Consider the following 25317-nt stretch of genomic DNA (forward strand, 5'->3'; position numbering starts at 1 on the left):
CCATTGAGTTGGTGATCCTGTCCAACTATTTTGTTCTCTGTTGCCCCCTTTTCTTCTGCCCTCAATATTTCCCAGCCTCAGGGTCTTTGCATTGAGTTGGCTCTTCACATCAGGTGGCCAAAGTATTGAGCTTTAGCTTCAGCAGCAGTCCTTCCAATGAGTATTTGAGGGTTGATTTCCTTTTAGGATTGACTAGTTTGATCTCTTTGAAGTAGAGGCTCTCAAGAGTCTTTTCCAGTATTACAATACCAATCTAGCAATTCTACTTCTGGGCTGGGTAAAAGAAGTGAAAGTAAAAGCTTGAACAGATAAATTGTATGTATGCCTATTTTCATAGCAGTACTATTCACAATACTATTAGTACTATAAGCAGTACTTATATTGTTTATACTTATAGTACTAATAGTACTATATGCAATACAACCTAGACAGCATATTAAAAAGCAAAGACATTACTTTGCCAACAAAGGTCTGTCTAGTCAAAGCTATGGTTTTTCCAGTAGTCATGTATGGATGTGAGAGTTGGACTATAAAGAAAGCTGAGCACCGAAGAATTGATGCTTTTGAACTGCAGTGTTGGAGAAGACTCTTGAGAATCTCTTGGACTGCAGGGAGATCCAGCCAGTCTATCCTAAAGGAAATCAGTCCTGAATATTCATTGGAAGGGCTGATACTGAAGCTGAAACTCCAATACTTTGGCCACCTGATTTGAAGAACTGACTCACTAGAAAAGACCCTGATGCTGGGGAAGATTGAAGGTGGGAGGAGAAGGGGATGACAGAGGATGAGATGGTTGGATGGCATCAGTGACTTGATGGACATGAGTTTGAGTAAGCCCCGGGAGTTGGTGATAAACAGGGAAGCCTAGCGTGCTGCAGTCCATGGGGTCACAAAGAGTCAGACACAGCTGAGCGACTGAACTGAGCTGAACTGAACTATTCACAGTAATCAAAAGGTAGGAACAACCCTAGTGTCCATGATGGATGACTTGATAAACAAAATACTGTTTGCACTTAAAAATGGAATATTTTTTAACCTTAAAAAGGAATGAAATTCTGATACATGCTATAGGTAAACCTTGAAAGTGAAAGTGTTAGTCACTCAGTAGTGTCCAACTCTGTGACCCCCATGGACTGTAGCCTGCCAAGCTTCTCTGTTCATGGGATTCTCCAAGTAAGAATATTGGAGTGGGTAGCCATTATCTCCTCTGGGGCATTTCCTGACCCAGGGATCAAACCCAGGTCTTCTGCATTGCAGGCAGATTCTTTACTGGTTGAACCACCAGGGAAGCCCAAGTGGAGTTATTGTTTAATGGAAATAGAATTTCATTTTGAGGTAGCGAAGTTCTGGAGATGGATAGTTGTGATGGTTGCACAACAGTGTAAATCTACCTGATGCCTCTAAACTGTGCACTTTATGGTTAGAATTCCATGTATGACTATAGCAAAATCTGTTTTTCCCATTTACCTACTGTGCTGGAATTAGATTGTGTCTTCTTTCTGGCTCTTGTAAATAGTGTCCAATGTAATATCCTTATTGGGACACATGGAAGTGTTTCATGGGGATGTATTTACAAGGTGAATTGCTGGGTCTTAGGGAAGTGCACCTTGAAACTTAGTGGGGAGACCCTTTTCTCAAACTTCTTTAGGAAGGAAGAGGAAGAGAATATAAACCTTATTATTTGTTCAGTTTTGAAGGATGAGCAGAGTTCAGGGTAAAGAGTAAAATGAAAAATGGAGCCTGGAATTCTGCATATTTAAGGTGATACAGAGATTTGAAAGTTAATAATCATATCCTTTATCTGAGTAGTTTCCTAAAATAAATACTTATAGTAAATGAATGATTTTTAGCTATACTTTCCCTCTTAATACTGTTTGGAAGCATTCACATTTGTTTGAAAATTAGGATAACTTTTTTTGTTACTGTATATGCACATGTTGCTGGAAAAGGAAATGGCAATCCTCTCCAATATTCTTGCCTGGAAAATCCCATAGACAGAGGAGCCTGGCGGGCTGCAGTCCACAGGATTGCAAAGAGTCGGGCACGATTGAACATGCATGCTCACATACTCATGTTCCACTTCAAAATCCTCTTTATTTAGAAATGAGAGAAATTTTTGTTTTTCTTATCTTTAAATAGCAAACAGAAAAGCTCTGATCTTAGGCATTTTCTGGAGATTTCCTTTTGGTTTAGTTTAGTGATAAATATCCAGTACATTTGCTGGGTGGTAATGCCCTAGAGAGTTAGCTGGTAATGGTCAAGGCTACTCCGCTGCTGTCAGTATGAGGTTTGGGCTGTATGTCTGTTAGATTAGGTTGAGCATATGTATATCAAAGACTTGGATGGTACGAGTGATTTCAGTTTTATAATGTTTTCCATTCTTAGTTTAAAATTTTATATAATATTAACTTGATTTAATAATCCATTGAACGGCATTCATTTATTCATCCAGCAACCATTTACTGAGTGGCAGACCTTCTTCCAGGAAGCATACCACAGGTATAGGAGTGTGTAGCCGAGTGATGAGGACAAACAGTAGACACAGAAACACATCAAAGGTCAACTGACAAAATCTAATAATCTCCCTTGTGGTAAAATAGAATCAGAAATGACATGAGAATGATGGTGGTTTAGGCGGTCAGGGAAGGAATGGCATCTGAGACAGGAGTGCTTTGTATCCTCAATTTACAGTACTCAGTTCCTGAAACTCAGTAACTCTTGGTTAGATTTCACTTGAATCCAACAGTTCAGTAATCTTTGTTGTTGTTAAGTTGATAAGTCAATGAATATTCAGGGTTGATTTCCTTTAGGATTGGCTGGTTTGATCTCCATACAGTCCAGGGGACTCTCAAGCGTCTTTTCCAGCACCACAGTTTGAAAGCATCAATTCTTTGGCACTCGGCCTTCTTTATGGTTCAGCTCTTGCATCCATACATGACTACTGGAAAAACCATAGCTCTGACTAGACAGACCTTTGTTGCCAAAGTAATGTCTTTGCTTTTTAATACACTGTCCAGGTTTGTCAGAGCTTTCCTTCCAAGGAGCAAGCATGTTTTAATTTCATGGCTGCAGTCGCTGTCCACAGTGATTTTGGAGCCCAAGAAAATAAAATTTGTCACTGCTTCCATTTTTTCCCATCTATTTGCAATGAAGTCATGGGACTGGACACCATGATCTTAGGTTTTTGAATGTTGAGCTTTAAGCCAGCTTTTTCATGAACTAAGAGATAAATAAAGACTCCCAGTAGCCAAAATTGATTTCACAAAACTTGAGACAGTAAAATGTACTTCCCTCATGGACTGATCCTTCAGGCCTTCATGACGGTGCAGTAGGTTTCTCTGTCCTCAGCAGAGTCTGTTAAAGATGGAGGTCAGAGTGACAAACAGTAGGTGAGTGCCTCGATGGCATGTGAGAAGCCGGCAGTGCGGGGCCAGTTATTCTGAGCTTTGGTCAGACAACTTTTGGACTCGGCTCTGGGGCATTTCTTGTCTTACGGCTCCGTTCTTCAGTTCACATTTCTTAATAATGGTTGTTTGGTTTAAAATGTCAGAAAAGCATCTAATAGATTTTTGAAAGCCCTACATCTAAATTGATTTAAAGCAAAAACATTATTGATCATTAAAAAATTAAGACATTAGTTCCTAACAATTGCAGTATTATATTTAGAAATTGGTTTTTAAAGGTAGCGGTTAATAATTAATATTTTAGGGATAGCTCTACAACTTGTCGGAGAAGGCAGTGGCACCCCACTCCAGTACTCTTGCCTGGAAAAATCCCATGGACGGAGGAGCCTGGTAGGCTGCAGCCCATGGGGTCGCTAAGGGTCGGACACGACTGAGTGACTTCACTTTCATTTTTCCCTTTCATGCACTGGAGAAGGAAATGGCAACCCACTCCAGTATTCTTGCCTGGAGAATCCTGGGGGGGACGGGGCTTGGTGGGCTGCTGTCTGTGGGGTCGCACAGAGTCGGACACGACTGAAGCGACTTAGCAGCAGCAGCTACAACTTGTAGTTTAATAATAATAGAATATGTGTAGAATTCCAGATAGAATTATAATATTGCTGGTTATAATAATATGAATTAACAGAAGAGGTAGCCCCATATTGCAAATGGAGGTGTAAGACAGATATCATTATGTGATTGATCATATTCATACAACTTAGGTATGAAGTGAAGTGAAGTAGCTCAGTCATGTCCTACCCTGTGGACTGTAGCCTACCAGGCTCCTCCCTCCAGGCAAGAATAGTGGAATGGGTTGCCATTTCCTTCTCCAGGGGATCTTCCCAACCCTGGAATTGAACCCAGGTCTCTCGCAGTGCAGGCAGATGCTTTAACCTCTGAGCCACCAGGGAAGCCCCTCAACTAAGGTATAGGAGGACTTGGATTTAGATTTCATACATTTCTAATACAGAAATTCTTTAGGTAGACGAGCATTTAGTCATCTCTATTCGGTTGTGGCTCCCATGTAAGGACAGTGGGCCACATGCAATTGCTTGGCTCTAGGCCCCAGGTCTTATAGCCCACCTGTACCATGTTATAAGTTGTCCCAGGCTCTCAGAGGGTTAGATGCCAGTTAGTTAGAACCAAATAATGAGACTGTGTATCTAAAAGGATAACAAGTAGATTTTTAATTGAGAAAAACAGCAACAAAATCTCCCAAGCAGGTGCTTTTGATGGTTTTCCCCCTGACTTTTACTGGGGTCAGCAGATTGTTGCTACGGATCCATTGTGGAATTGCTTACATCCCCACCCATTCTACCTGCCTCACCTGCACCTGCCTTGCTTCCACACTTTTCAGAGTTGGGATAGGTAGTTAAAGAATGTAGTAGGCTCATGGCTGCTCTAGTGTTAGGAGACTCCTGCAATATGTCCTCTCGTTGTCTTGCTTAGAAAACAGAGGCCCCCCACCCCCTGCCCTGAAACAACACTTCCATATTGTGTGTAAGGGTTTCTGTAAACCAGAAAGTCAACATATTAAAGTGCAATTCATAGGGGAGTTGCTGGCTGTGTTGACTGAGCTTTACAGTCATTTTAACACTGGCAAAGTGTTACCCTAACTGCTTCAAATCAAACTGCAAAGATGCTCGTGTGAAATATAGTATTAGATATCAAATCAAACATATGGGAGTTGAACGAAAGGATTTGTGTTGTGGTAGTATATGGTATTCTAGCATGTGGAGTTGTATTTTATGGAAATTCTTTGGCTTGGCTTATGGCGGGGACATACATTCATTATGAGACATCAAGCTGTAAAATAAATAAAAGCAAAGAATTCAACTGTGCTGTTGAATGGTTTTCAATACAAACTTGTCTGTTCTAGTAACTTAGGATCTGTGTGATGAGAAGCATTTGTAAGTCATTGTGGCCAAATGTTTTGTCATCATTGCTAGAAGTTTGAAAATAATCTAGATTGGGTCAAAAGGAGTATGAACTTTAGCATTTTGCAATTTTTTCTTTTTACTTCATAGTACATGTTACAAATTACTGTGCTAATTGGTCTTAGAGGCAAAGTGTTTAATATATTCCTTACTCTTTTTCCCTCTCATTCAATATTCTGTAGTCAATTTGTTTTTTAAGTGTATATCTGGAACTGATGACTTAATTCTTAGAAGTGTATAGGCTCATGGGGATGAAGTTCTTGGACTTCTCAAATGAACTATATTGTGGTATTAACAGGGACTTCACCATTCTCGTCCCAGGAGTGCTTTTTGCCATTCTGATAACTTGTTTTTCTTTTCCTCTCCTATTCTTTCTCTCAATTAGGAAAAAAAATGTGTCAATAGATATCTGATTTGAAAGAACATCAGAAAATATCATCGATGGTGTATTTATTGCATGAGGAAGAACTTTTCTTTGAACAATTTCAATATTTTTAGGTTCATGTAACTAGAAATGGAGAAGACCCATTTTAGGTCATTCTGTGTGTATCTCGGGTATTTGCAGCAAAGGGCTTCCCTGGTAGCTCAGGTGGTAAAGAATTGCTCCATCCCTGGGTAGGGAAGATCCCCTGGAGAAGAGAATTGCAACCCACTCCAGTATTCTTGCCTGGAAAACTCCATGGACAGAGGAGCCTGGAGGTCTATAGACCATGGGGTCACAAAGAGTCAGATACAACTGAGTAACTAACACTTTGACTTTGACACTTTGGTTTACATCATTGACTGTTTATCAACTAGGAAAATACTATCCTTGTATATAGCTATGAATATCTTGCTCATATTGATAGTTACGTAGTTTGATATACATAGTATTGTTTTCTAAATGGGTTTCATTTTATTGTAAAGCAGTGTTCCTTCTTTTTAGCAAAAATAGTAAATGGAGTTGCTAATGTAACTGGTATTTGCTAAAATGTAATTGAGGCATTCTGACCTTAGTTGAAACAAACATGTACCCAAATCACAAGCATCCTACAAAATGTTAGTAAGGGATCTTGAACTGGAGTTCATTTTCATTTGAGTATTGCATGAGAATGGATTAGTATAATCTTTTTCTGACTTTCTTGGCAGAAACAATTTTTTTGATGTCAGTATTCAGAGCTTTTTACCCCCTCTGGATTTTTGTGAAATTATCAGTATTTGATACCTGATAAAGTATTTTTTAAAGTAGAGTTAAATTAACTTTTGTCTTCATTGATAGTATGTGAGGAGAAGGCAGTAGGCCGATTTATCTAATGGAGAGAATATTAAAAATACTGAATTCAGTTGCTTAGCAAAGAACCCACTTCATGTTGCTGAATCGAAACCGTATTTGATTTCATTGAATTGCATGTTTAGACTTTCTCTCACTTGCCCTGCTTGACTCTTGACAGATGCCACCTCAGTACGGACAGCAGGGTGTGAGTGGTTACTGCCAGCAGGGCCAGCAGCCTTACTACAACCAGCAGCCGCAGCCTCCGCACCTTCCCCCGCAGGCGCCTTATCTGCCCTCCCAGTCCCAGCAGAGGTACCAGCCGCAGCAGGTGAGCGCATTCCTGGTCCCCAGGCCTCTGTCCTATGTTCAAAGGCCACATCGGGTTCTGAGACATCTTCCTGTCCCATTTAGAGAATTTCTGTTCTCAGTGGGAAAAAATGAACTTTTGAGAAAATGCGGAACAATATCCTAAACTGTTTGTTTATGAATGGATGTTTGAGATTGAAGGGTGGGAAGAAGGACTAGCTTAATAGCTTCTTACAATACCAGTTAGTGACAGCAGAAAATGTCAGTCATTTCATGTTCTTTGTGATGTGTATTCTGAATCTTGCAGGAAAGTGCTCTGTCACTTTGTTGAGGCTTATTCAGGAAAATGGTTTTATCGATCATTTAATCTTGCTAGTTGGCACATACATGGTGTTTTTATCTTGAGCTTTCTTTTGATTTGTTTTAATGGTAAGTGCTAGTGGATCAAAACATTGTTGCCTTTGGCAGTATTATTCTTCCTAAACTAGCTTATAAACAGATAATCACTTCAATTACAATATATTAAAATACTAAAGGGAATCATGTACTTTGAGTATGTTAAACAGTTTTTAGTTTAAATTAGCCTCATTAAATACTCTTTGAGGTTACTGGGCTGCATATTTCAGCTTACATGATTTGTTGAAAAATAGTACATATGCACTGGGTACAGTGATTCAGTTTCATCTTGTTTTAGAGATTGTCACCGAAGATATTAAAAGACATCATGAACTCAGGACCTGTACTCTGAATTCAAATAGAACTTTCATAGCACTTTCAGTCATAAGCATCAAATTGTAACTTTGCATTTTGTATTTTCCTCTCTTCTTTCTTTTTTGCGGGTGAGGGTGGTGAAGACAGGGGAAGACAGTGACATTGACTGTTCAGTCTTCAAAATGATTCCTAGACAGCGTGGAGTGATTGCTGATGCTAGGCAAAATGTATAAATATATGAAGCTTAATTTTAACAAATTCAGCCAGTTTCTTAAGTATTTTATTGGATTCTTTGTGGGCTTTTCCCATGTGACTTTTATTTAAGAGTTCCAAAAAGAGTTTATAGCTTTAAACAAAACAGTGCCAACAGCTGAGATTGAAGATGCTATAGAATCTTGTGTTTTGCATGTGTTTTTGCAAAATTTAAAGCAATTTATAGATGTAAGAATGTACATTATTTCAAAGTTATTTAGTCTGTTCTTTTATTAAAATCAGGAAAATGAAATAACCTTTTAATACCATTTCTTTTTAAGTGAGAGACTGGTATCTGGGTTTATAATATATAAAGTTAAAGACTTTTTCATGGGCTTTCAGAGCCTTATTGAACTTCTCTGTAGACAAAATGTTTTGTCATGTTATCAAAGTTTAAGAAGGATTCAACAGAGATATTACATTACTCATTTTACTTCAGTGTGCTAAAATGAATCTGATTGTAAAACCAGTTTGGTTCAGGATTCTGAGTGCCTGTCATTTCCTTCAAGACCAAGTTCAAAATTTACTTCCTTTATGAAGCATTCACTGATGACTTCTTCCACATGGCAGTTAGTTATTTAATATCCTTTATATGTAAGTATTTAAAGCATACTACAGGTAAAATCTTATTTTAATGCGTACTATTCAAATGTGCTTACTTTAGGTCTATTATATGCTTTGAGCGATACTACCATTGTTTTATTGACGTGAATACAATAAACTATATGTCAGGAAGTGCTGTATAAAAATGATTCGATATAAATACTGTCTTTTTTTTTTTTTCTGTATATTCTGGGGAAAGTCAATTATTTCCCAAAGTATATTGGAATTTCTTTTCTTGTTTTCACTATAGAATATCTAAATATTTTTTAAGTTTCTATAAACTCTTTTGGGACAAAGAAGTGGAAATCAGAGATATTTAGGGACCCTAATCAGAGGGTCTGGTTTTACAGGAACAGTTTTCATTTTTAGGGAACTAGATATTTATATACATTTGGGAAGTTTTATCTCGGAAATGACATCTAGCATTTTCCATATAGTTCAGTTCAGTTCAGTCGCTCAGTTGTGTCCGACTCTTTGCGACCCCATGAATTGCAGCACGCCAGGCCTCCCTGTCCATCACCACCTCCCGGAGTTTACCCAAACCCATGTCCATTGAGTCAGTGATGCCATCCAACCATCTCATCCTCTGTCATCCCCTTCTCCTCTTGCCCCCAGTCCTTCCAGCATTAGGATCTTTTCCAATGAGTCAGTTCTTCGCATGAGGTGGCCAAAGTATTGGAGTTTCAGCTTCAACATCAGTCCTTCCAATGAACACCCAGGACTGATCTCCTTTAGGATGGACTGGTTGGATCTCCTTGCAGTCCAAGGGACTCTCAAGAGTCTTCTCCAACACCACAGTTCAAAAGCATCAATTCTGCTGCACTCACCTTTCTTCACCGTCCAACTCTCACATCCATGCATGACCACTGGAAAAACCAAAGCCTTGACTAGACGGACCTTTGTTGGCAAAGTAATGTCTCTGCTTTTAAATATGCTATCTAGGTTGGTCATAACCTTCCTTCCAAGGAGTAAGCGTTTTTTAATTTCATGGCTGCAATCACCATCAGCAGTGATTTTGGAGCCCAAAAAAATAAAGTCTGACACTGTTTCCCCATCTATTTCCCATGAAGTGATGGGACCAGATGCCATGATCTTAGTTTTCTGAATGTTGAGCTTTAAGCCAACTTTTTCACTCTCCTCTTTCACTTTCATCAAGAGGCTCTTTAGTTCTTCTTCACTTTCTGCCATAAGGGTGGTGTCCTCTGCATATCTGAGGTTATTGATATTTCTCCCGGCAATCCATATAGTTAGTACCTCCAAAACTAGAATAACAACCCCCCCAAATCTATCCCAAAACAATGTAAAAATAGCCACTAGAATATCTTCAAAATCAATCTAACTTTTAATAAGAATTTGTAATACTGAGTTCACATTTAAAAAACGAAGAAACTCAACTATTTTGATTTAAGAAGCCAGTGTTTCATGACAGGCAGAGCTTTCCTTCCTGTAGACTTTCCTTTTCTTTCTAGACATTGCATCCATAATCTGTTGATTTTTGAACTAGGAGATCATCAGAAAGTATTACTTTGTGTCTTTTGTTAATGTGAATGATGCAAAAGTTAATTTTAGAGTTCCGTTAAGATACCTACCTTTGTTTCTTTAACATTTTTTAATGTGTAATGTTTTGAATAATCAATACATTCCTATGTGTCAAAAATTTAAAAGTACAAGGAAATGATACAGATCCGAGTCTCCCACCACAGTTCCTCTTGCCTAGCTCACCGGCAAGCTCACCCTTTACTAGACAACCACTTTATTATGTTTCTTTAGTTTCTTACAAAGAAGCAAAGTACCATTTTTAATTGTTAGCTCTATTTTCACACAAATGTTGGTACACCATAATATACTATAAATATTCTTCTGTTCTTTATCACCCCCCCTTCCACACCCACTTAAATATATTTTCTATGATCTTTACAAAGGAGCAGTAAAACCATCCTCCATTCCTTTTTATAGCTTCATTCCATTTATGGACATAGCATAATATATTTAACCAGTTCTCTTTCAGTGGGCATTTAGGTTATTTTTAGTTACTTGCAGTTCAGACAACTCTGTTATGATGCTTTGTGTTTGTGTCATTTCATAAATGTTCAAGTATATCTGTCAGATAAATTCCTGGCTGTGTCAGTGGGTACATGCGATTGTAATTTTGCTAGATTATTCCTCTCAGGGGTTGTACCAATTTATACTCCAACCATTGATGTATGAGACTACCTACACATGTCCCAGGAGCATGATTTTAAGAATTTTCTGGATTTTTACATATTCTCTTTTTTATAAGTTAAATTAAATTCTGCGCTTTACTTTGACTGTGTCTTACTTTTTGTCTGATGAAGCCAAATAGAAGACTAAAAAATTTCCTCTTAAGTATTCCTTTGGCTAAGTCTCTCAAATTTTGATATGCATTATTTTTATTCTCTTTTAGTTCTAAGAATTTTCTTACTTCCCTTCATTCATTTTTTAAAGACGGTTTTACTGAGACCTGGGTTTCTGTTTTATTCCCTCAGAAGGATTGGTGTATGCTTTTGCCAGTTGCTTGTGGGCACTAGTCATTAGGACTCATATTTCATAGTTTGTTTTCTAAGGTTTTATTATATAAAGAGATCTTAGTAGACTGATAAACAGAATGATAGAACGAACACTCACATGCCAGCATAAGTTCCTTCATGTACTAGCCTAACCATGTTCAGATAGCCCCGGTTGTCATCAGAATGCATTTATAGTTCATTCGTTTCAAGCCAGATTCAAACAACAGTTACTAAATTGATTTGGTCCTTAGATTGTTTTATCTGGATCAGTTCTGTCTTACCCCACTCCCGCTCATCCCCTTGGCGTGTTGAAAAAAACTTGAGTCGGTTTTCCTATGAAATGGCTTTGTCTGGATGTTTTCCCTTAATGTGGCTTAATTTGTTCATCCAGCCCCTCTATTTCCTGTAAATTGCAAGTTAGATCCACAGGCTTGAGGTTAAACATTTTTATTTGTGATTATTGTAAATCTTTATTTGTGATTATTGTAAATCATGTCCTCAGCATTTAGGTCACTGCTTCTGTTTAGTGGAAGGGTCCATGACCCTCCCTTTGAGAGAAGGAGCCTCCAGTGGTTCCAGCCCTAGGCTGTCTGGTGACCATCAGCTGTCTTCCAGCTGAGGCGCAGAGCCATTATGATGAAGACAGACCTTCCCTTTTGGACTCTGTCCAGATTACTCACCCACAGAATCTGTGAGACTAATCCATGCTGCTGTCTTTAGGCCACTAAATTTGGGGTGGCATGTTATATATCGTTACTGACTGATGTGGTTTGAATACTTCATAGGTGATGCTGTGAGAGTATTACATCAGGAGATAAACATCCTAATATTTTGTTGTCCTACAACAAATGGTGTTAAGATTGATTGGTGGGTTCAGGTGGTATGGCCTCTGGGACCATTTTAAATGGAATTCTCTTTTTGAGGTTTTATAGAATGCACCATTAAGTGTTAATTTTGACCAGAAACCCTGATCATGGTTAGCCTGTGGTTGCTAATTCTCAAAGGAGTCATTTAAAAATTCTTCCTACTTCTTAGTATCAAGTTCAAGACAGGTATTTTTCTTTTCTCTTTAGTGAATGCTCTTACATGATGGATATAGCCCTTCTTAGTCCCTTGTTTATTTGAGAGGTATCGTCTCATATTTTGCTCTTTTTTGGTGGCCCTAGATTCCTCCTTTCTTCTGTTCCCTGTATAGTCATCAGATGGAAAGTTAAAGTCTGTAACAGAATTCAGCTTCTATTGCTCTCTTACTTTCCATGTTCTTGGTTTACTTTATGTGTTCTTGGTTTCACTCACTTCATTCCCGGTTTGTGATCCATTTAAAAAGGCATGTTTCCCAGTGTTTTCAATATTTCAATTATAGACATTTGCAGTATCCAGTCTGCTACACTGCTGGAACTGGTACTCTCTTCTGTTTTCTAGTTGTTTATTTGATGTCTTTTATACAATTTAAAACTATATAAATATGCAATTTAATAAGTAATTTAGAACATATTAATTTGTTGTTGTTGTTCATTTGCTCAGTTGTGTCCAACTCTTTGTGACCCCTTGGACTGCAGCATACCAGGCTTCCCTGTCCTTCACCATAATGAAACTTTGCTACTGCCTTCTTTTTCTTTCAAAATATAAAGAATATGTTATAAAAAATAAAGAATATGTTACCTACATAAAATTCATAGATACTCTATTACTACACAAAATTTTAAACAGGTCAGAAAAATGCACTAACTGCATATGGAAAAGTGAAAGTAGTATGTAATAGTAACTAAATAAATACATACTGTATAATAAAATATTATATATTTAACTAAATGCTTGTGTATGACTACATTGAAGGCTTGTGAAATTAATGCTTGCTCGTATACGTGGTATCAGTGTGAACCTGACAGCTACACCATGAGACTGATAGAGGAGTGTGGTATCTGCCTCTTAGATGTCTTGGCTAGGGTTGTCAATGGAGATATCGTCTTCTAAGATGGAAAGCAGCTCTTGGTCAAAGTCCAACTGATACAAAATATAATCTTTTCTCGATATACATGAGGATAGTTTTATTCCTGGAAAATTCAGTATAAAGTTGTTTTAACAAAACTTGGTTCTCATATGCAGAATGGAGTTGGGTTCTAGTCTTAGACAAGTAGCTTTTTGTGTTGTTTTAAATCTAAATGAATGCTGGGACTTTGGAAATGAAAGTGGGATGCGGTGCAATAATCTGTTGGATCAGTCTCTCTTATACATCATGAGACAATCTAGCATTTTTACCTTACACCCATAAATTTCATTTCATTTCCTTATCCTTATGACAACTAACTGCCCCCCTTGAAATCTTATCACGACAGATAACTTGGGCTCCCTCATTTTTTTCTGAAATAAAATTTATACATAATATGAGTTTCCTATATACAAAATTTCAGTAGACATCAGGATAATGCCATTCATGTAATAGAAAGGTCAGAAAGTTTATAATAAAATATTGTTTTTCCTAAGTAAATGCTCAGATGTGTCTACATTAGAAGACTTGTAAAATAGTCAGAGGCTTGCATCTATATAATAACCATGAACTTCACAGATACAAGTGACAGTGATATAGTTATACTGCACAAACAACCCAAAATTGTGAACAAAGTTTCAATTGATGGGATTTATTACAACAGTGATTATGTAAAATTAAAATATTGAACATTTAAAAATAACGTGCTCAGCAGAGTTGTTGAACAGAAGAAGTGCGTTACCCCAAAGTGTGGAGGGCTCTAAGTTTGTAAATAAAATACATACCACAGTAAAAAATCAATAAGTAAGAATAGGCCTGGTTTATTCTTCCTGTTGTCGACCAAGAGATTAACTAATAAATGCACTGTCCATTCACCATCAAACATTTTATTTACTCAACATGATGATATTTCTTTCTTTCAAAAGGCGTTAATTTTTGAGTCTTTAAGAAAAGAATAGCTATTTGAAGACGTTTCATGCTTTTGGAAGCATTTTTGTATCCTAGCTTACTTCCTCAAACTGCTTTACCCAAGATTTAATAATTTGGTATAGTAGACAAAACTATAGTGCCATAAATTTTAACTTTTTTTGTTGTTGTTTTTAAGTTTCCATTTTATCATTTTGGGTTCATAATAAAATGCCAGAACAGAGGAGCCAGGCAGGCTACAGTTCATGGGGTTGCAAAGAGTTGGACACAAGTTAGCGACTAAACAGCAACTACAAAGTTTATGTGTAGGTTTGTTTCCTGGTTCTCTGTCCCTTCTTGGCAAACTTGCATTACCTTCCTGTCTCCTCCTTGTACCTATAGACTCATCTTTTCCCTTCTACCTCTAACTCGAGTTCTACTTTAGATCTACTCTTGTGAGGTGCTGAAGAAGAGGTCATGTTTTTATTGTGGCACAAGTTTCTCCCGGACCTTCTAGCCACTGCTCTTAATGGAAGCAGCTGCTAGGTGTTGAAGGCAGTGTTCCAGGATCTGTAATGTGAAAGGAGTCGCCTGGTATGGAAACTAGACTGTCTGTCAATACCCTTTCCTCTGACAGTGGTCTTGTGCTGACTCAGCTCAGGTTCCAGGACTGTGACAGTTGGCAGTCTTGCAGAACACTGTTTTCATGGCTTTAAACTACACTGTTGTTTCCATAGCTAGAAAAAAATCTTTCTTTCCTTAGAGAAGGTTTGTAGGAGGTAACTCCATTCAAATTAAGTTTCAGTTTACTTAAAGAGGATGTGTCAGGATCTTTAAAAAAATAAAAAAAGACTAGGTTAAAGCAGTGAGAGAATTTCAAACTTTACCTTTTTAGGTATAGTTTTTTTCCAACTGATAGAATTATCTCAGATTCTTGAGAGAAATACTGGTTATTATGAATGTGTACTTCTCAAGGTACAGCTTTTATCTTTTTAATATTTTTTTAAACCTCAGGCTTACTGGAAAAGTTGCAGAAGATAGAAAAAGAAAAACATAAACTATGTATTGAATCCCTTTTTGCTTGGGAATGTTCCGTATGCTGGGAATCCAGTGATTAATAAGACATTGTGTTTGAAGTGAAGGAACGAACTCCCAGTTGAATGAAAGGGAACATGGGCAGGTGTGTTTTCAAAGTGTGACGTGATACTACGTGTCTCAGAGGAGGTCTGGAAGAATGAATAAGAGTTTGCTGGTGAGAGAAGAAATGATTTTAGGGTAGGACTAATTCTTTGTTAGTGACAACAGAGATAATGCCCAACCCTGAAGTGATACTGAACTAGACTCTGAGGTTGGTTTCAGTATCAAGGTCATTTAGAAGGAACATATTAATTATGCTCGGAACTGGTGCCTTTCATTGTTTTTTTCTCAGTGATTAAGAATGAAATAAAAAGTTACTGTTCAATAACTTTTTAAAACAAAATAGTTCTAGCTCAGCAATTCACTTGTAATAGTGGATTGCTCAATAAATAGTTAAGTGGAAGTCTGAAGTCTGTATGTGCATAGGTAGAAACAAGTGTTTATATTTTCTAAAATATTGCCTTGTTTGGACATTTTTGTGGACAGAATTTTTCAAAAGGTGATGCAGTAAACAAAGTTGCAAATGGGCATCGTTTTGGGAAAAGGTGATAGTATTGGGCATGAGGGTAACATACTTCAGAGTTAATAACTCGCCATTGAAGTCTCTGATGGAGCTCAGACACTAATTAGCATGTTGACATTGATCCATCGTGGCATAAACATTTCTTTATTATTATTGCTTATTACTCATTCTAATCTTTGGTTCTTATTATTTATAAAACAGATTGTTCATTTATAAGCCACTTCTGTTCTGCAGCTTTTGGAGAAAAGCATAGAAGGCCTGTATTAAGTTACAGAAGTGCTTGTATCATTGGCTTTATAAGATTTTGTTGTCAGAGCAAAGATGAGGACATTTAGTTTGCTGCCATTAATTGCCTAGCAGTTAGATATTAACACAGGAGTCTTTTAATTAACTTGATAATAAAAACTTTCGGAATGTCGATTGATGAAGACACTCTGCTTTAAAGGAGATCGCTGGTGAAGCCTGGAGTTTCCGTTGCATCCGACTCTCCCTCTTGCTGACCTTGCTTGTAGTTGTCAGGCGTTGAACCAGGGCTGGGTATTTCCTTTTATCTTTGAAGAGCTTGTGAGCATCTGAGGAGAAAACTTCTAAGTTACTTTCAGGTCTGAGCGACGCCCACTCCTAGACTGGATTTCTCCTTGTTGGCTTGGGTAGCCAGCCATGTACCTGCTTCTGCACTCAGGTTGGAGCCACTCGAGGGCTCAGGTGGAGCTCAGGTTGCTGGAACCAGCAGCCTGCTTGGCTCTCTCTTGGTGGGGTGGTCAGAGCTTAGGAAGATGGGAATGAGAACATGACTTTTCCTCTCTATCCTACTTTTTTCTCCCTTAGGAAACAGAGCAGTGTATTAAAAATTCAGCACTAATTTTGAATATACTATATATATAATTTGCTGCCGTTGAAGTTTCAATTCATATAGAATGGTTAGTTCCATGTGTATATTTGTGTTTGTGTTTTGTTTTGGTTCTTGTTATTCCTGAAAGCTTCTTAAATAAACAAATAGAAAAAACTACTGGAGAATGAAGAAGAGCATTTTGATAATATTAGAATTTGATATGAATGTTTTGCTATAAAAATCAGGGTTAGCCTATACAGCTATGCCTGCCTGGGTCTTTGCATTTTATTTTATTAGAAGTGGAGAAAAGGAAGAGAAAAATTCTTACATTTTATACAGATTATTTCCAGTAATAAAGCATTTTTGGCTCTTTGATGGAAAACTTTGAATAATTATTATTTTTTTTTATGCTTTGGATTATAACTGCGACTCTGTGTTGGATTATAATTTGATAATTCTATTCATGGTCATGTTTAAAATAGTTAAGAAAAGAGTTTTTTTTTTCCTTTCAAATACCAGAATTAAATGAAAATAAAGCCAGTGAGGAATTATATGGTAATAGCAATATTTTCAGTACTTAATTTACTTTGAGAAAGGTGATTGGAGGCTTCCTCCTGAAAAGAGCAACCTGAAAGCCACAGACAGACCTGGAGCCTGTGTGCAGCCTGGTTCTGGTTTAGGCTCTGCTCCATGCTGTCCAGCAGCTGCTCATCAGAATATCAGGCTTGTCTAGAAGTGGGCAGAAGATCAGATCCGCTGTCTGTGAGTGTCTGCTATGGTGATAAAAGAGGAAGATCTTACATTAAGATATGTTTTATTAAAAGCTGAAGAAAAATATCAATCCCAAGGGGAGGATTTGGTCTAAAAATCATTTAAGCTCCACACCATTCCCCGTTTCTAATGTAGCTGTAATAGGGGGTGAGCTTTCTAGGTTCTTCCCCTCACTTTTTTCTCCCTCCCTCTTCCCCTGTCTCTGTCTCAATCCCCAGTAGAGATGGCGCTGTGGGGTTGGACTGGATGCCCTGACCTTAGGTGCACTGGGGACTTGTTCTCTAACTCTTTATCCTGATTGCCCAGACTTGGCCAGCGCGGGGAGGAGGAAGACTGTCCTCGGTAGGTGGGTACTCTGCATGGAGCTGACACACCTGATGTGAGTCTCTAGGTGCCCCTTCAATTTCTTCTTCTCTCTGAGGGCCCCACCCCCCCGACCCCCACTTTCCCCCACTGATACTGAGGGATGCAGTTGAGGATTAGGTTGTGCAGTTAAAAGCATCATTGAGGCTCATTATGTTTATCCATACAATTCTTTTCCCTTGATATTTAAATTCCGACACTAGAGAGAGGGAAGGATTTTTGTTTTTCCTAGATTGCTTTTTGCTGCTGTCAGCTGTCTTCGTTTGTCTTTTAATGCTCATTTCAGTTTATTGAAGTACAGAAAATAAAGCAAAACATAACTTACATGTATAGCATTAAAATTCTTCTTTCATTAATGTCTTTGATTTTAAAAATTCTTAGAGTAACAAGCTCCACGTATTTGTATTCTGGAAAATGATTATCTGTAGATGTTTGAAACATCAGATTACTTTCAGAATTGTATTCCTAGTGTGGGCAATGACCACCTTTTTTTCTGTGAAAATAGCAGAACCAGGTTTGGCTCACTGACTGATTTTTCTCAAGAGTGCTGAACTTTAGGGGAGAGGAATGTGTTCATGTCTCTTTGCATTAGCCTTGGGGAGGTGAAGAAAGGATGGAAGTTGAAGTAAAGGGGATCTGTTGGATAAGTATACAGCTGTGGTTTTCTAAAAAGAAAAGAAAAATGGAGGGATTGTCTGTGTCAGAATCACTTGGAGTGTTTCCTCAAGTAAGTTCTCCCATCCAAGTAGTAACCAGGCCCAACCCTGCTTAGCTTCCGAGATGAGACACTATCAGGTGTGTTCAAGGTGGTATGGCCCTAGACTCAAGTAAGTTCTCTTACACCAAAACGTTTCTGGGGCGTGGAGGGTGATGAGGAGGGAACCTGGGAGTCTGCATTTAACTCTGACAGGCAATTCTGATGCATTCCCAGGTTTGAGAGCCATTGGAGAGCAGAACCTCTGACCAGTCCTTTCCAATGTCTTTTACTCTAGCGTGGTGGGTGGATATTACCTCATATATCATGTTAATAATAACCCTCAGGTCATATAGCAAGTGATGCCTGAATGTTGTGGGCTTGGTTTTGATCCTGATTCTATTTTAATCTATATTTACTGCTATCATTATTGCTGTTTACAGTAGAGATACATTTTGTTCTAGAGATAGGCTGGTATTCAAGCCTTTAAAATCACTGGTATGGGCTTTTGCATTTGTTAACCCAGGGTTTTTCAGATTTTAGTAAGTATTAGAATCTCCCAGAAGGCCTGTTAAAACACAAACTGTTGAACTCTATACTCAGAGTTTCTGACTCTGTAGTTTGGACCTTGGGTAAGTTACTCAACCTCCGTGCCTCAGTTTCTTCATCTGAGAATAGTACTTAACTTCGTGGAGTTGATGTCAAGACCATAAGCATTTGCTCAGTGAGTAAAGCACTCTGAAGACTGCCTGGTGAATAGTAAACTATTACTGATTATTAGCTGCTGCTCTCAGCGGCCCATGGTCACCACCGGATAAACTCCTAGTGGGTTCAGTGAAATTTTTGATTCTTATTCTTAAATGTGGTTTTAGATAATGTAAATAACAATAGCTGACATTTATTGAACATTTAAATGTGACAAGCACAGTGCTGATGCTTAAAGTTAGTCTCTCCTTTAATTATTAGTATGACTTTTGAAGACAGTTCCTATATCTTGGTTTTATGGATAAGGGAATTCTTCAAGTGGTAAGTTATGTATTATTATTATATAATAAAATTATATTTTTTATATATGTGTATTTTGCTGTGTGTATTATTATTATTATTACATATAGTGTTATTCTCTGTAAAAAGCACACCCAAATATTTACTGTGGCTCATTTGCTTTGTGAGTTTAATAAAGTAAGTGGATCTATTAAAAATCTTAGTTACTTTAGTCCTTAGCTCTTGAGTATCTTCATATTTCTCTTCAGTATTTTAGGAGAAGTAAAATATAGGCAACCATGTGGCTTCCCTTTTCCCTCTGGATGCCTTGTTAGTTTAGGAAGAAGTTCTTGCAAAAAATAGAAGAAAAGAAAAGATTTTCTTAAGTCTTAAATGCCAGAGGAGTGGCCTCCAGGGTCCTAACTTGATTAACGTAAGGGAGGCAGCTGCTCTCACTGGCAGTCCTCTTTCTAATCTCCAGTCCTCTCAGGGTCCTCTTCCTGCAGTCGTAGGGGCAGCTGCCGCCTCAGGAACACTGGTAGGTCCTGTGTCGTAGTAACGTTCTTGTTGATGGCAGGCCACAATTGTAGTGAGGATCTATTATCTATAAATCAAATCCTTTACGATTATATAGTGGAAATGAGAAATAGATTCAGGGGACTAGATCTGATAGACAGAATGCTGAAGAACTATGGACGGAGGTTTGTGACATTGTACAGGAGACAAGGATCAAGACCATCCCCAAGAAAAAGAAATGCAAAAAAGCAAAATGGTTGTCTGAGGAGGCCTTAACAAATAGCTGAGAAAAGCAGAGGAGAAAAGGAAAGATATACCCATTTGAATGTGGATTTCCAAGGAAGAGCAAGGAGACATAAGAAAGTGATCAGTGCAAAGAAATAGAGGAAAATAATAGAATGGGAAAGACTAGAGATCTCTTCAAGAAAATTAGAGCTACCAAGGGAACATTTCATGCAAAGATGGGCTCAATAAGGACAGAAATGGTATGGACCTAACAGAAGCAGAAGATATTAGGAAGAGATGGCAACAATACACAGAAGAACTGTACAAAAAAGATCTTCACGACCCAGATAACCACGATGGGGTGATGACTCACCTAGAGCCAGACATCCTGGAATGTGAAGTCAAGTGGGCCTTAGGAAGCATCACTACTAACAAAGCTAGTGGAACTGATGGAATTTCAGTTGAGTTATTTCAAATCCTGAAAGATGATGCTGTGAAAGTGCTTCACTCAATATGCCAGCAAATTTGGAAAACTCAGCAGTGACCACAGGACTGGAAAAGGTCAGTTTTCATTTCAATCCCAAAGAAAGGCAATGCCAAAGAATGCTCAAACTACTGCACAATTGCACTCATCTCACAGGGGCTAGTAAAGTAATGCTCAAAATTCTCCAAGCCAGGCTTCAACATTATGTGAACTATGAACTTCCAGATGTTCAAGCTGAATTTAGAAAAGGCAGAGGAACCAGAGATCAAATTGTCAACATCAGCTGGATCATCGAAAAAGCAAGAGAGTTCCAGAAAAACATCTACTTCTGCTTTATTGAATATGCCAGAGCCTTTGACTGTGTGGATCACCACAAACTGTGGAAAATTCTGAAAGAGAAGGGAATACCAGACCATCTGACCTGCCTCTTGAGAAATTTGTATGCAAGTCAGGAGTCAACACTTAGAACTGGACATGGAACAACAGACTGGTTCCAAATAGAAAAAGGAGTACATCAAGGCTGTATACTGTCACCCTGCTTATTTAATTTATATGCAGAGTACATCTTGAGAAACGCTGGGGTGGATGAAGCACAAGCTGGAATCAAGATTGCCAGGAGAAATATCAATAACCTCAGATATGCATATGACACAACCCTTATAACAGAAAGTGAAGAACTAAAGAGCCTCTTGATGAAAGTGAAAGAGGAGAGTGAAAAAGTTGGCTTAAAACTCAACATTCAGAAAACTAAGATCATGGCATCTGGTTCCATCACTTCACAGCAAATAGATGGGGAAACAGTGGAAATAGTGGCTGACTTTATTTTGGGGGGCTCAAAAATCACTGCAGATGGTGATTGCAGCCATGAAATTAAAAGATGCTTACTCCTTGGGAGAAAAGTTATGACCAACTTAGACAACATGTTAGGAAGCAGAGACATTACTTTGCCAACAAAGGTCCATCTAGTCAAGGCTGTGGTTTTTCCAGTGGTCATGTATGGATGTGAGAGTTGGACTATAAAGCAAGCTGAGTGCAGAAGAATTGATGCTTTTGAACTGTGGTTTTGGATAAGACTCTTGAGAGTCCCTTGGACTGCAAGGAGATCAAACCAGTCCATCCTAAAGGAAATCAGTCCTGAATATTCATTGGAAGGACTGATGCTGAAGCTGAAACTCCAATGCTTTGGCCACCTGATGCGAAGAACTGACTCATTTGAAAAGATCCTGATGCTGGGAAAGATTGAGGGCAGGAGGAGAAGGGTACGACAGAGGATGAGATGATTGGATGGCATAACCAACTCAATGAACATGGGTTTGAGTGGACTCCGGGAGTTGATGATGGACAGGGAGGCCTGGCGTGTTGCAGTCCATGGGGTCGCAAAGAGTCAGACACGACTGAGCGACTGAACTGAATGAGACTCATCATTGTAAAATATTGTAAAGCAGTTTGGACAATGCTGTTCCTTTTCAAAAAGTTTTTAAAAATATGGAAATAATTATTCATTTAAATTAATAGAAAATAAATGATATTCTGAATCAAGCCTTTGGACTCATCAGTGTATATAGTATATTACATATAATAAGGTTTTAATATAAGCTTAGAGTCTTATAAGCCTATGAAATCAGTAGCAGTGAAAAACCATTTGAACTTTGGACCTATCATTTTTTTAATCTAATATAAAAGATTTTTGGAGCAAGGATAAAGGAAGATGCAGGGGAAAATATTTATGTGGACTTAGAATTAAAGTCACTTACCATTATCCTAAAACATGCCAGTCATGGTATGTTTAAAAAAAAACAAAACCCATTCAGTTCCTATTCCTGAAGTATTGTGTGCCTAAACTATATAAGCTGTACACTATACACTTTACCCTGAGCCTCTTCAGCTTCACTCAGTCCAGTACAATTTCCAGGGTAGGAAACTGAACTCAGGAATTTTTTCAGGTTGCATAGCTAGTGAGGAGTCCAGATGGGAATTTGAGCTTGGGTGGGTTTGACTCAAGTGCTCATGGTCTTTGGCGAGATTTTTGGCTGGAAAAGGCATCTTGGAGTCAGTGAAATTGGAAACTGGGCCTTTAAGAGGCTGGGCCAAAGTTAGTGGAGAGCATCAGACTTAGGCAAGGAGAACAGCTTGATAGTAGATGAGGTCCAGAAAGGGTCACTAAGTCAGGGGTAAGGAGGGTTTTACCTTCCCCAGGTTTTAACATGGGGAAGGTAAAAGTAGGGGAAGATGAAACTGGCAGGGTTAATTTGGTTAAGATTATGGAGAGATTTTTTTTTTTTTAAGACACTTAAGTGTTAGGATTAAATAGTACAGCAAACATATTAAAGATAAAATGGGTTAAGAAACTGAGGGATGTCCGAGAAGGAGAAATATCCAATGACATCGCTTATATTGTGTAGTCTAAACAGAAATGATACAAGTGACCTTGACTTACAAAACAGAAACAGACTCTCCAACTTACAGAACAAGCTATGGTTGTCCTGGGGAAGGACGGAGGTGTGGAAGGGATGGAAGGGATAGTTAGGGAGTTTGGGGTGGACATGTACACATAGCTATATTTAGAATGGATCACCAGCAAGGGACCTACTGTATAGCATGTGGAACTCTGCTCGATATTATATGGCAGCTTGGATGGGAGGGAAGTTTGGGAGAGAATGGATACATGTATATGTATGGCTGAGTCCCTTCTCTGTTTACTGAAACTATTACAATATTGTTTAATAATAAAAAATTAAAAAAAAAAAACTTTTCTGGGCTTTTCTGGGAGACTGAGGGCTGAAGGCAAGGGACCAACTCAGAAGTTATAGTCAGAAAGTCTTTCAGATGAAACCCAGTGTCAGCACCACAGTCTCACCCCAATGCTGGATTCCTGAATTTGTCTTTCATACCATTATCTCCATTTTCCTTTAAATGGACGTTTTCAAACAATGAACAGAAGTAGATGAAAGTATAATGGGCCCCATGAACCCGTCACTCAGATTTCAATAATTATATGACTAGTTTTGTTGTATGTAAACTGTTTCTTCCTTTACCCCCAAATCCCTACCCTCAATATTATTTTGAAGTAAATCCCAGATATTGTATCAGTTAATCTGTCAATATTTCAGCATATAGTTTTATCTAAAAAAAAAAAGGCTTAAAAAAGAAACAAACATAATACAGTTATCACATTTAAAAAATATTTTTTCATACCAATTATCCAATATTCAAATTTCCAGTAGTTTCATAAATAGTCAAATCTATGGTTTTTCCAGTAGTCACGTATGGATGTGAGAGTTGGACCATAAAGAAAGCTAAGGACTGAAGAATTGATGCTTTTGAACTGTGGTGTTGGGAGAAGACTCTTGGAGAGTCCCTTGTACTGCAAGGAGGTCAAACCAGTCCATCCTAAAGGAAATTAGTCCTGAATATTCATTGGAAGGACTGATGCTGTAGCTGAAGCTCCAATACTTTGGCTACCGGATTCGCAGAAGTGACTCATTGAAAAAGACCCTGATGCTGGGAAAGATTGAAGACAGGAGGAGAAGGGGACTAAAGAGGATGAGATGGTTGGATGGCATCACCGGCTCATGGACATGAGTTTGGGACAAGCTCTGGGAGTTGGTGATGGACAGGGAGGCCTGGTGTGCTGCAGTCCATGGGGTCAGAAAGAGTCAGACATGACTGAGCGACTGAACTGAACATAAATAGATTAAATGTTTTTGTTTTATTTGCATTATGGGGTAGTTTGAATCAAGATCGAAATAAAATCTTGATTTTAATACCTTTTCATATTTATTGTTTTCCTCTTAATCTCTCCTTTTCTCTCTCCCTCTCTCCTTTCCTTTTTAGTGTTACAATTTATTTGTTGAAGAAACTAGGTTGTTTTTCTAGTAGAAGTTTCTACAGTTTGAGATTTGCTGATTGATTAGCTATGGTTTAATGTATCTTGTGGTCCTTTTTAATTTCCTATAAATCAATAGTTAGACATACAAGGCTTTATCAAGCACCTGTGTGCACACCCAGACACTTAGTGTGCCCAACTCTTTGTGACCCCATGGACTGTAAGCCTACCAGGCTCCTCTGTCCATGGAATTTTCAAGAATATTGGAGCTGGTTGCCGTTTCCTTCTCTAGGGGATCTTCCCAACCCAGGGATCAAACCCATGTCTCTTGTGCCTCTTGCATTGGCAAGCAGTTTCTTTACCACTGTGCCACCTGGAAACCTCTTACTGAGCTCATTATCAGGTTTTTTTTTTTATTTCCTGCAAGAATATTTCATTGCTGTTTTGTTCATTAGGAGGTATAGGATGTCTTGATTTTTTCCTTTTTTGATGGCACCACTGATACTCATGATAGTCTTGTCCCTTCCTCCCTCTTCATTTCCAGTATTTTTACTACATTTTTTTGTAGTCATCTTTTTGCCTTAAGACTGCCAGTGACAAATAGCAAAGTGTGTTTTATATAGCACACTGCTACCAGGCAGTGTAGCTGTTAACATGATAAATATTCTTGGACATGAGCCCAAGTTTTGTTCAGTTTTATGTTTGTCCTCATACATTTATTTTTGTATTGCTGTGTCTAATTCTAAATGTAACCTCTTAGAAGGCATTAAGTCAGTAATTCACCAGGCTTTTGAGTACATGTCAGTGGTCAGTGCTGGGAACCCAAGAGGAAGTAAGTGTCCAGGTCAGGAGATATGCAAACAGATAATTAATTTATAATGCTGTATTTTAAGAGTACATCAGAAGTTGGTGTGAGGTGGTTGTTTGGGGGAATGGAAGAATTAACTTCTGACAGGATCTTGAAGACAGCGATGCTTTGCAGACACAGCTGGAAGAGCGTCCATCCGGACCAAGAGTGTTGTATGTGCAGACAGATG

The 25317-nt window shown here is 38.3% G+C and overlaps 1 protein-coding gene across 16 annotated transcripts in view; it reads left to right on the top strand.

Annotated features, from left to right (window-relative positions):
- ARID1B (AT-rich interaction domain 1B) overlaps positions 1-25317 on the top strand; it is a 418737-nt gene that overhangs the window by 119128 nt on the left and 274292 nt on the right. For all 16 annotated transcript variants that reach the window (XM_081529735.1, XM_081529728.1, XM_081529730.1 and 13 more), the window contains exon 3: positions 6811-6960. In XM_081529735.1, coding sequence (XP_081385861.1) covers positions 6811-6960 — 150 coding nt within the window. The remainder of the gene's footprint in view (positions 1-6810; positions 6961-25317) is intronic.

The sequence above is a fragment of the Giraffa tippelskirchi genome, chromosome 9 (assembly GCF_054371585.1).
Source record: "Giraffa tippelskirchi isolate mGirTip1 chromosome 9, T2T-mGirTip1v1.2.pri, whole genome shotgun sequence".
Taxonomy (NCBI): Eukaryota; Metazoa; Chordata; class Mammalia; order Artiodactyla; family Giraffidae; genus Giraffa; species Giraffa tippelskirchi.